General features: G+C 45.1%; 1 protein-coding gene across 1 annotated transcript in view; it reads right to left on the reverse strand.

Moving 5' to 3' along the window:
• The window catches only part of LOC144798548 (voltage-gated potassium channel subunit beta-3-like), a 202,731-nt gene that overhangs the window by 72,040 nt on the left and 117,543 nt on the right, over window positions 1-13,148 (reverse strand). The window contains exons 5-8 of the mRNA XM_078669482.1: window positions 11,353-11,397; window positions 9,964-10,008; window positions 8,542-8,585; window positions 5,577-5,663 (exon numbers count right to left, since the gene is read on the reverse strand). Coding sequence (XP_078525608.1) covers window positions 5,577-5,663; window positions 8,542-8,585; window positions 9,964-10,008; window positions 11,353-11,397 — 221 coding nt within the window. The remainder of the gene's footprint in view (window positions 1-5,576; window positions 5,664-8,541; window positions 8,586-9,963; window positions 10,009-11,352; window positions 11,398-13,148) is intronic.

The following is a 13,148-nucleotide window of genomic DNA, read 5'->3' on the forward strand; positions in this document are numbered from 1 at the left end:
TGTTCTACCTCCACTCCGGGCCCAATGGGTGACTCCCCTACTCCCTCTACAGTCCCACTCCGGGCTACTCTCCCCAGCCCCGCAGTGAGTCCGTGCTCTGCTGTCCTGACTTTCTCTTTCAGCTTCCGCAGCATTGATGCTCTTTTGAGCCTTCACTGCCTCATCCCACTGCTTCATGTACTCATTTAGCTCTTGAAAGGATTTTCGTCCAGATCCCCTCAGATCCATTGGCCATCTAGGGCCCCCAGGATCTCCTCCTGGGTCCCCTGCTGTGTGCATCGGGGTGCTCCACTCTCTCGGTATCGGCATCTGACTTGGGGAATTAATCGTATCATTCCTTCTTGCCTTCTCTGCTCTTTCTCTGTCCTTCCGTACCCGTTCTTCCCCTCTTGCTCTCTCTTGGTCATATATCGATATTATAGGACCTATGGTAACAGGTACCTGTAGTGCGTCTGGCAATGGGTAGGATGTGGCGCTTTCCGTTTCCGGCGCTCTTTGTACCACAAACCTCCCGACTACCTGTTGCACCTGACTAGGCTGGGACAGCTCTTTCTTTGGCTCAGGATCCCACTCTGAACTGGGAAGCGGTCTGTGCTCTCCTGCATTGCCCCCCTTTTCTCCTTCACTATTCTCGACCTCTCCCCCTGCTCTATTATACGGGGGTGGCCTGTCTGTCAATAATCTGTTTATCAGGCTGTCCTCTGTTTCGCTCTCATCATCTTCTTCTATGGGGCTTTTATTTACGGGCACCTCTAACACTGGGTACAGTTTATTTATTTCCAGGTTATGCACTCTCCATCTTTTAGCATCCGCATCCCACCTGGCATCCTGCACTGCCCTTACCGATCGTTTCACCCTTTCCTGTCGTCTGTTCATATTCTTCTCATGCGCTGCCCTAATCCATGCTTCAAGAGCTTCAAACTGGGTCGGTCTAGGCAAGGGTCTCGTTGAGGTCATGACTGATTTTAATCGATGTAACACCTCTAATCTGAACGTCCCGTACTTCGGGAACGTCAGTTCCTCATTTCCTTCAGTAATCTTACTCCACTCTGATATCCAAAGGATCGTATGCAGCCCAACATTCACTGCCATATAACGAGCTGGCGTACCCTCCGGCGGGGCTTCTTCCCCTTCATACGATCCCCGCTTCTCTTTTTTAAACACTGCTTTCAGCCATTTAAAACACTTCATAATTATGCGCACAAAATCCAGCCTCGCTATTCTGTTTACTTCCTGATGACAATCCACCAATCCTGTCGCGGCTTTGCTATCTTGGCCTATCGCAGCGCGGTCTTTCTCCAGTCGGCCAATCACGTCGCGACCCTGTCTGACGTCTTCGCTAGCTGGCCTATCACAGCGCGGTCTTTCTCCAGTCGGCCAATCACGTCGCGACCCTGTCTGACGTCTTCGCTAGCTGGCCTATCACAGCGCGGTCTTTCTCCGGTCGGCCAATCACGTCGCGACACCACCTGACGTCACTTTTCTCCGCTTCGCAGCAGCACCCCTCCTTTCTCAACTCGTCTCCCGGTCATGCATGCGTCCCATTCATACACCGAAAAATGACTACTTCCGACCAAGCGGTCACTTCTCTCGACTGTACGTCCACAGTCTATCTGTAATTGTCAACACAACTGACGAGATGTCTATCGTCTCTCTGATAGGTTGCTTACACACACAGTAACTTCCGACCAGCGTCCGTTACTCACGCACTCACTCTTACGTTCCCCCTATCTCGGTCTCTCGGGTGATCAATGGTACCTCATGACCCCCTTCACACTAGTTGACAATTACTCTGGGTGTCCGATACACCCGAACCACTTAAGCTCTCCTTGAACTTAAGATTTCCACCGGTTGCGCGCGCTCACAACCTGTTCCACAGTCACTCTACAGACATTCAACTCCGCCAGACATTACAACATAGATACAATACAAAACACCGCAATCTAACACGCATAACCCTTTATACTCACTCTCGACCGATACTGCTGCTTCTCACGTCATCCGGATCTTCTCCAGCAGCCTGTTCTTCCGATCATCGATCTCTAGGGGCCTTGGGGTAAGCTAACCTGTCCTAGGTCACCGTCCTCAAGAAGGCAACCATCCTCTATAGCTACCAACTGAAAGGGCGAGATTTTGATCGATACCTTATATCTATTGATCCAAACCTCGATCTGGTCGACTGAACCTTTGTTGCCTGTCTGTGAGGAAAGAAAGTGCACCTATTTCCAAGTTAGTCCACCCAATAAAGGACTCTGCTCCCAAAGATCACAGACAACTTCTAGCTTTCAAAAGTTTATTGTAAAGATATGATAAGCTGCAAATACAAGCATCTCAGAATGAGATTAACGAGATACACAGGTCCAATTACATACATGTGCTCTCGGAAAGCCCTCAGACGAGCAACAGAAATCACTAACACAAGTTCTAAGAATAATAAAGCTATCAGCATTGACGCATATCTCTCCTTCATTTAGGTTGGAGGAAAACGCAAAGGTTAGGCTGTCCCTACCCTGCTCTAGATGGTATCCCTACTTAACCAAATCCCCAACCTAACAAAGGTGTCAGCAGTGAATGACCCCCAAGGGAAGTCACCCACTCTAAGTCTCTTGGTGAAAACCTATAGTTCTCCAGTCATGACCCCTCTCTGCCTACCCATCCGCTCTCTAAAGGGTCCTCAGGTATCTGCTCTAACTCCACCCAGGGGTGCTGTCCCTAATACAAAACAGTCAACAACATTTGAGACGCCCCTTGCGAGACGCCCCTCACGTGGTGTAGCTTCTGGCTTTTTCCATGATGCTTTGTATTGGGCCTCGTACGTTAGAGTTGACCTTGCTTCACAGTTTCTTCTCCGGCCCGCTGATACCCCTCAAACATTCCGGAACCCTCCTCCATGTCTAGGCCGTCCACTGAACAGACCTCTATTCATTCATTTATAATTGGATCCCCCCTTATCCTTTGCAGACAGATATCTGCAGCCAAGAACCCAACTCTCATAGACTTCTAAAAAGAAAAAGCTTGCAACATTTCTCAGCCCAGACATGTACGTGTAAATCAACGTTAAAACATTTCAGGCCTACAATATTTCTCATTATGACTATAGCATTCAACTTCTTCATTAATTAAAGCATGTTAATATTCTTATTCTATTATTTTAGTAAACATCTCTATAAATCATGGCCTATTTAATGCAATGACCAAAACATTAATACAATCTGTGTCGTGAAAAGAACCACCTTCCCTTTCCCTCCAGCTCTGGCCCTGAGGCCTACCACGTTCTGCTTTTAACCACATACTATCTTATGTTTTAGCAGCTACACGACATGGACTCAAGAACAATCACATCTAATAAAATCATATAATGTCACACATTTCTGTATTAGTTCCACTTCTACTTAAATCTCTACATTAGCTATACATTTCAGAATATAATTGCAGATACTATTAGCACTCATGGCATTTCTCCTCATGATTTGTGCTTACTACAGGTAAGTGTGATGTACTCATACATTTAAGTCAGTTTGCGCTCTCTCATCTGTCATGGACATACACAGCGCTGTAATCTTTACAGATCATTGCAAAAAATTAACTTATGTTATATGCTTGCTCGTTGATTTACAGCACAGCACAACTCTTATTTAACATTTGCATTCTCTCGTGACTCACTAAAGAATTCACACAAATACAATGTAATTGCACATGCCACACAAAAAGAGTAATACACTTAGCGATGCATTTAATGTAAAGACCTCTGAAGACGCAATTATTCCCTCCTAACAGCAGGTGCTGATTCAAAGGAGGTTACAACGAATAACAGCTGCAGTGAATAAACACATTTGTGGAGTGAAATGTGTGGAGGTGTTATTCTTTCTTTTGTGGATGTAACTGGCAGCAGTGCAGAGTGTTTCAATCTGAACTCAATCAACAATGCAAGCAGGAATGCCAGTAAGTGAGGTGTGCTCTGGAGAGGCCTTAAACTCCAAATGCACTCTTGCAAAATCCAGTAAGGTTTTAGCACATCTGTTAAAGCTTATATCAAAAACACCAAGCCATGTTTCAAAGCAGTTTTTTTTAAAACCCTTACGTGCATCATTATATAAGCTATGCTTATTTTGCAGACGAGGCTTTTTCTATTTGGATTTTATACTGAGAAGTACAGAGCAGTACCAAAAAAAGACACATACATTAAATCAAGGAACAGGAGGCAAGTTACATAAAACAGAAAACATTTACATTTTCCAATCAACAGCATCTTGATTCAACCAACCCAACCCTGATTAAAGGAGCGAAGAGCAATAGTGTAAATAACACGAATTATAATCAAATTTCATTAATCATCGTCACTACAGAGCAGATAAAATACGAGGTAAAAATAAAGTGCCTTAGATGTAATCATTAAACATTGAAACACCCAATCACAGAAAGGTTTCCCCTAGAGATGTTATTGGTAAATTGCATTGTGCTAATAGCATGGGTAAAAGTAGCGCTGCTACATCCTCTAAAAAATATAATTAATATTCAGAATATACCAAATCGCGTCTACTACAGATAGCTAAGTAGTGAGAGGACATGGCAGAAAATAAAATGTTATCAATTGAGTTCTAAACAAAATATTATCTACTCGGCTGCTAAAGTGCACAGTACTCATCACAGTTAAAAAACATCCACATTACATGAAACTTTGCTAAGCTCTTATTTCACAAACACATAGATAGTTTAACAATTCAATTTTAGACATCTCAATATTTCAGTGATCCATAGGAAGGTCTTTTTCACTTACAACATTGTAATGTTAAAGAATACGCAACCGACATGGCAATGGAAATATGTAGACGAGTCTTGTGTGGTTTTGTAATTGACAACATTTACAAATTCCCCGGAATTGGTATCATGGGAATGTTTTGACAAATACAACAGGTCTGGCTCGTAACTGAAAATAAAAACCATGGGCCTCATTTATGAAAAGTGACGCATCGCTGCGTGAAAACAGCGATGCGTCACTTTTCATTGCGCCCTCCTTGCAACACCAATGATGCGTCATATTTACAGTATGACGCATCATTGTGCAAGGAGTTACAGATAGGTCAGTATTCCTGACATATCTGTATGGCGCAAAAGTGACGCATTGCTGGAGTGTGTCACAAAAGTGACGCAACTCCAGCAATGTATCCTGCGTCAGTCTTACGCCTGCTGTGAGGCAGGCGTAAGAAATTTACGCATTTGTGTCCTAGAAGTGGTGCAGTGAAATCACATAGATTTCACTGCGTCACTTCTACGACCCTTTCTTGCTTCAATACGCCCCCCTTGCATACATTATACCTGGCACAGGTATAATGTGGCGCAGGGGTTTACAAAGTAACTCATCTACCTAGATGCGTCACTTTGTAAATATGGCACAACAAGGCGCATTTATTATGCCACTGGTGCGTCACAAAAAGTGACGCATCAGCGGCGTAAAAATGACGCATAGCCTCATAAATGAGGCCCTATATCTGTTGGCTTTGGCAGGGCTTGTTGTTCTTGCATGCTATGTGTCGCACTGCTTGTGTGTAACTCTGCAGAAGTAAGCCGGCACTCACCTTCCATGGGGCTGTTGGCGTCCATCCTGTTGGCAAACACAATGTCCACATAGTCCAGCTGCAGCCTCTCGAGAGAGCCCCTGAGACCTGCGAGAAGAGAAGCGGGGGTCAGAGACAGAAAGACAGACACCAGCAGAGCCAGGGACGCTACCTGCGCAGGTAGACTGCCGCAGACAGATGCAGCCTGTGGTCAGGGACAGACAGACAAATCTTGGACCAGAGAGGCTGAGGCCAGGGACAGAGAGACACTCCCTGCCCTCAGTCTCTCTAGACTAAGAATCGTCTCCCAGAGAGACACTCCCTGGAGAAGCGCGACAGGGATGACTGACAGAAATTCAGCATCAGTGGCACCGAGGTCAGCGTCAAGGACACATGACACCACCTGGAGGAGAGATGCTGCTCTCACAGGGTCGCAGAGACGCAATGGGGACAGAGAGACACTACCTGGAGGACAGAGTGTTGAAGAGAGAGACACAGCCTGTGCCAGAGAGGCCAGGCACGGACAGACACAGCCTTGCAGGGGCGGCCTTAGGCATGTGCAAGCTGTGCACCTGCACAGGGCCGCCAAACACCAGGCCGCCAAACACCACGCCAATTTATATCCTTAATATATCAATCCTCTGAGGATGGATACATATTTGCGTGGCGGCCCCTGGCAGGGATTTGGCGGCCTCCGGCTCTGTTCCACTTCCAAACACCCTGACCCCCCCCCCTCTTCACTGGCCTCCACACTCCGCCCCACCCAGACCCGCTCTTCCGGGGCCCACTACCTTACCTCCCTGCCCAGGGCCGCCATGAGCCTAGAGCCGCCCCAGAGCCTTGAGTCAGGGGGGATGGGGGGGGGCAGAGAGATTGAGGCCAGGGACAGTGAGATACTGCTTGGAAGAGAGGCAATGAGATGATACTCAGAGAAACTCAACATAAGTGACACGTGATCCAGGGGCATTGATTGACACATCAACACTGTGGCACCTTAATGAAAAAGAGCTGTATATACAATAGAAATCAGCTATGTCCAAAAGAAAGGACAAGGCAGGATGTGGTTAAAGGTTCTTGTAAAAAATTACAGAAAATGAATATAAATGTTTTGAGTGCCCTTTGGCTGGGCTGCATCTGATGTCTTGCATGTAAAGTATAAGTCACTAATGTAAGATGACCCCTCTCCAATGGATAAAAAGAATCCCTCAGATTCTTTATGAAAACTGTTTCCAGGCACAGGATGAGAGCTGGAGAGTTGTTTCACAAAGTGACAGAGCGAGTCCCTATAAGGCCCCACAGGGACCGGTCACATCAGTCTCCCCCTTTTTTCAGCACCTTTACAGAGGCTAAGGGTGCAGATGGTGAATCCGAACAAATGCAAATAACAAATTAACCCCATGGCTGCTCAGCATATTCCCCTGCTGTGCTGAGAAATCTGAAATCCCACACAAGATGACGAGCTGGGCTCGTCATGAGCGTGTGAGGAGGCTACTTCATGACGAGCCCAGCTCGTCATGAGTGTGGAAGGGGTTAATGACCAACCAACACCTTTCTGAAGGTAAAGGTTCTTCTAATGCATACTCGCTTCTGCAGAATCCTCCTGCAATCTGCACACACCGCAGTCTCTGAAAGCAGGAGTACCAATGGCCACAGAAGATGAGGTTTTAACAAAGGACACTCTTAAGTACATCTGTGCCACAGTGAGATGCTGCTCCACCATCAGTCCTACAGAAAGGTTTGCAAAAGGAGCAGAGTCCCAGGCTTGACAAATGGCCTGAATTGGAAATCATGTGATGAGGACAGATGTAGCTGCCTTTCTGTACTTGAATTAGCATGATATTTCTCTGGGGGGTGGGGGGGGTCTGCATCTGACAGTTCATAGCAATGTTTAACATAGAGAAAGAGACACCTGGTAATTGTCATCTTTGCTTCAGCTTTTGATAGCCTGGGGCCCTCACATTCCACAAAAAAAGGCTGTCATCAATCCCTGAATACTTTGATCTGTATGCACAGCAGCTGATTGCCCTTCTGGGGTCTATAACTTCAGGTAAGTGAAAGTCAGAAGATACTTTTGAAGAAGGAAGCTCTGAGTTTGAAGGTGAATTTGTGCTCAGAGTACACCATAAAGGGAGGCGATGCAGAACAAGCCTATAACCCTCCAACACTTCTTTCTCAACTGATTGTCGCCAACAGAATTAAATCCCATGATAGGCAGCCCTGCGGGCACGGATTCATGGCACTCGATTGGTGGACCCAAGAGGAAGGACTGTACTAAGTTAAGACCTCACAGAGACCCTCCAGAAGGGTTATGTGGGAATGTGTTCTTTTTGCTCCCTTTTTGGCAAATAAAACTGGCCCAAACCACATGACCATCTCTTCTATTCAGGGAGCTCTACATATCTGTGAACACCTTCAGGATCTCCATGCATACATTGTTTTAGACATCCTAGCAAAAGATAAACTTGTACCTTCCTGCCAACTGGTTGTAGTGACTCCAAAATTATACGCAAGCTATCACCAATCGAAGTACCTGCATCAACATTGAAGATATTACTTTCCAGGGAGATGAGATACAATGAAAGTCTCCAGCTTGCAGGGTGCCAGCTTTGCTTCCAAAGCTGCATTTCATCCACAACCGTTTAGTCATAAAAAGCAAATGTTCAAGGGAGCTAGAGCATTGTGCAGAGGATTCTGTTGGGGGGTGGCTCGGGCTTTGCTTGTCGGGGTATTATGTCTGTGGCTCTAATCTGTGGTTTGTTGGACTTGTTGCTCTGAATGTCAAGATGCACTGGTAATCTTGAATTTGTATAAGTATGCGGTTCTATTGAGCTGTGTCTCTTATGGGCTAAAGCCCAACTGGACATATGGATCTTGAGGTAAAGTAGCATGGGTGGCCATATAGCTCTGCTTGTTATTGTCATGAGTTTGGGTTCTGATGGGCTGCTGGACTGGTACACCAGAGGATTTGCTTGGTTTTCAGACCTACCTTCAATGATGTGCTTCCGAGATAGCCCCCGCTCCGTCTCTGCTCTTCAAAAAGAAGAAATGAAAATATAATGTTATCTTTCAGCATAATCCACAGCATTTCTACCTATAGGCAGAACCAAACACTATGCAGCTCTCATGTGATGACCACTGCACACAGATTGAATCTGTATCCACAAGAATATCCCAACAGACATCAGTAGTTGTGATTTATATAAGATCCTGTCCTCAAACTCAGAGAGGCTCCATATACACAAGAACCCATACTCGACACTAAATAAAGCTATACTGTTTTCAAGAACTTACATTCATGCCCAGGTAGATTCTGTACATCCAAGAATGGCTCACTACCTTCTGACAGGCTCACCACTGTACAGCAAAGAACTGATTCAACACACCAGAAAAATGCCTATGCATCCTTGTATGGCCCACCAAATATATAGACTCCATGTAGCCTAGACCCGACCCAACAGACATACAAACTCCCCTTATACTCATGAAGTTACCACCATACTTACAAACCTAATTCACCAAAGAACCACCCATTGCAACCAGACAGATCACAGGTACCCAGAGCCACATTTCCCTCTGGATTGCAAAGAACTAGCCCAACAAATGGAGACACAGCTCTATATCCATGAACCCAAGCAAGGTCCAACACCCCATACCCAGACAAGCTCAATATGTCTAAGACATGTCCCACTACAAATTCATGAATGACCCAAAACAGACCCCTTCTGTCTAGAACACCCCTCATAACCAGATATAACCCATGTCTCTAAAAAGAAACAGCAGATACCGAGAGATTAAATGTACACAAGAACCACAGATACCTGCACATCCAAGAATTGAACAACACACCTAGATCGAAGCCCACATGGTCCAAAAAGGACCAACACTTTGATGCTGTGCAACCAAGAATCAAACCTCCACTAGACGCCATCGAAGAACCAACTTCCCACAACAAAATAGATCCCTGTCTCTATTAATTGACTCACCACACTGAGACGGATTAATCAAACATCTGTATCCACCCAGACCCTTGTGTGTCCATGAACTAACTTGTCTCACTCAGACTCCCATACATTAACTAGCTAACGTGCCTCACTCAAACAGACGTCTATATACTCAGGAACTATGTACAACCACAAAGGCAAGCACCCTTTCCCGTACAGACACAGTATATCCAAGAATTGGCATACCACAACCAAACAGACCCTCATGTATTTAATCCTCTTTTCAGCATACACAGATAGACCCATTTACACCAAAAAACAACCACATGTAACCACACAACCCCAAAACCTCAGAAACAGATATAACATACTGTATGTTACAGAACACACCCATCCAAAATGCAACCACCATATCCAGGAACTACTTACTCAAGGTAACACAAATGCCACCTGGGACTGATACTCACTGTCCTCCCCAGTAGATCTTGGTGGTAATCACATAGCTGGAACGTCTATTGGGAAAACAAAAATACTGAACTTCAACCGCAAACATGAGAAGACAAGCAGAACCAAGGGGGAGGTTCACCCAAGACGCTTTCGTCAATGAATGGTTCAAGATAGAAAATTCCATCATTATCCAATTGTTTCATTGTTTCCAATGTAACTCCTGTAATATTTTCCAGTTTAACAGTGGGATAGTAACATTTGGCAGCTGCTCTATTTCATCCTCCTGGCTATATATAGATGCTTTGCAAATGGAAGAGAGGAGAATGTTATATGTTTACTTCATGTGGATGCATTGGCAGGAGCGCACCACAAAAAAGACACAGGCTCATATGATTCTATTCTACTAATGTGTCAGAGACTAGCAATGAGAGAGAAAGTTAGTGTTTACCAAGTGTTAACTTTCAACCAATAAATCTGGAAAAAGTGTCAGACATTACTTTAGAAACAAACCTTGCCAAAGCCAATTGGTCTTGAGGTGACCCTTATTGGCTTTAACAATGCTTTTTTTCATCCCAGATGGCTGTTGTGCATGCGCTTGCAGGAGGACATGCATAGATGGCCGTCATGCGTTTGCATGCATCATACTCTGTGGTTATCTTTGATTTTTGTATTTTTTAAGAAAAATCATTTCAAATTGGTTGCAAGCCATGCACTTAAATGGGTGGCCATCTTGGACTGGTTTAAAATCCAACTAAATACGGCCATCTGGTAATACAGTGCAGGCAGCGGTTGGAGCACCAGGGGATTGGACGAACAAGCATCTCTTGAGGAGGATAATTCTTTAATAAAGAGAACAAGAAGTGGGAAAGCAGGTAGCAGGGAGAGGAGAGTAAACAGTCCCTCATACACTGCAATACAAGTGTCTGACTTCAGCGGCGGAAGGATACAACCCATCCAATCTAAACACGATGAGGTTTAAATGCTCCCAGGAGGGACAAATAAATGAATTGAAAGGAAAACCATTGAATTGGAACAAGAATCAGTTGCAAATGCCACTATAAGTGTATATTGAATACATTAGTCCTGTTTTCAACAAACAGCTTCAGCTGTCTATAGGTGAGATCTCGAAATTAAAAGGATGGATGATTCTGGAATTCTTCCTTGTCGGTCAATGAATGCCTAAGAACTCTACTGGGAGCAAATCCACCTTTAACCAGCACTGGATTTGGAGCAAAGAAATAATCCTAGCACAAGCTCACACCCAGGGGGCGTCTAGGACCGCCTGTCCAGCTGGGTGGACATTACAGAGGCCATGGACCGTCAATGCCTTGGAAAAAATACGAAACACCCACCCTCTATCCGCTGCATGTGATTCTTAGCCGATCGGAATAAAAAGAGTGAGTATTTACCTCCATTCTTTCTTCTTTAAGATGTTACCCAATGTTTGTTCAGCTCTACATCAAGGATAAGAAAACAATACCATAAGATACTCTTTAGTTATACTTGTTAACATTTGCAGTTTGTTTGAACTGTTGTGGATAAAAAATGGTGCCCTCCAATCTTTGAATTTATCCCCATCACTGCAAGGACTGGAAGCTGTGTTCGTTCAATGGATACATCTGATCTGGATAATGGGCACCCATATTTATTGGTTGCTTTAGTAGTTTCAGGGCCATGATAATAGCTGTATAACGTTGGCTGGGATCGCACTTGGAATCTCTTCTTCAAATCTTTTAAAACTCTCAGCGCTAATTACAGCATGGAACCTACAGTTTAGTACTTTCTTTCATACAGAGCTGACAGGCACGACAGAGCTAGGTTGTAATGTAATTTTATTCATATGGTGCTTCAATCCAGTGGCGGCTACTGCTTATAATATATGGTAGGGCCAAACTCATCATAAATGCTGTACTTCTCCTTCTCCCAAGCATGGCAACTCTCTACCCGCGTCCGTGAGCAGGAATGGAAAAACTTCCTTACTGCTCAGTAGAACGCAAATCCAACCAACCCTGGAGCTGCTTTCATCAGCATGAGAGAATCTCCAGGACTGGTGGGAGCAAGCTAACCCAGCGCTCATTTTGAAGCTGGGGGCTTGTGCCAGCAATCCCCCGGGTGTTTCACATCCCGGAGATTGCTGGGTGCACAGTGCGCATGTCGGACGGGCCTTAGGTAGCAAGCCGGTCAACCCAACGTGCACTGAAAGGGGTGGCTGTCATCCTGAAATAGCAGGATTCAGCCCCGCCCCCTGCCTCACGCTCGAGCTGTATACAGCCATCTGATGGCAAAACATAATGGCATTATTATTGCATTATATTTAGTTTTTTTTTACCTGCTGCACTCGCAGCAGGCGGGCAATGCTAATTCGCTGTTCATACCCCTGAAGGGGTGCTGATGTGCATTACTGGACAGCTTGCATGCTACCCTAGAGGGAAGTGCTTTAATGGATGAGTTTTGTGTGTGCATGAGGGACCAGATTGTGCTCTTGTCTTGTCTGAGATCGCTGCACCTAGGCATGTAATATAAGGAAGTGGTGTGATAGACAGATCGCGTGCTCTTTACATTATCTGATTGTTGCGAATGATTGAGGGCATAGGCATCGATCAGATACATACATTCAGGATAAATGTACTATATGCTCCATCCTGGAAGAACAGAGAAGAAGCCCAAAGAAAGTACAGAAAACAGGCAGTCATTGTACATGATAATCTAAAGAAAGAGTTCAGGAGTCCTTAAGGGTAACCAGCAGGCATGCCCCAGAAAAATGCACCCATTATTATCATGAGAATCTATAAAGATTTACAGACAGATCATCTGCAGCACTGAACAGCCTGGGCATAGCCAGGGCCCTACGGTCACATTTGGGTGAGAAGAGTCTCATGATCACACAGAGGGGACCACATGGGGGCATTGAAAGACCCAAACTGTGTAACTCCCTATAATAACACAACACACAAACTACACAGTTGGTCAGTATGAGGCAATACTTCACAGGTACTCCTTCATTCTCCATAATTGTCTGAGAAAGTCGCTCTTTTTCAGGGCACCCACTCAAAGATGGTGTGCTTCATCTTCGAGTTCCTCCTCACAACCCTAGCAGGTGGGTTAGTGGCATGGTCTGCAATTCTCACTGATTTTGAGAGGAACTCTTAGGAGATAACTAAGGAATATCCCAAAGCGAGGTGTGTGGTGTAGGTAATGGTTAAGG

Source organism: Lissotriton helveticus, chromosome 12 (genome assembly GCF_964261635.1).
Source record: "Lissotriton helveticus chromosome 12, aLisHel1.1, whole genome shotgun sequence".
Taxonomy (NCBI): domain Eukaryota; kingdom Metazoa; phylum Chordata; class Amphibia; order Caudata; family Salamandridae; genus Lissotriton; species Lissotriton helveticus.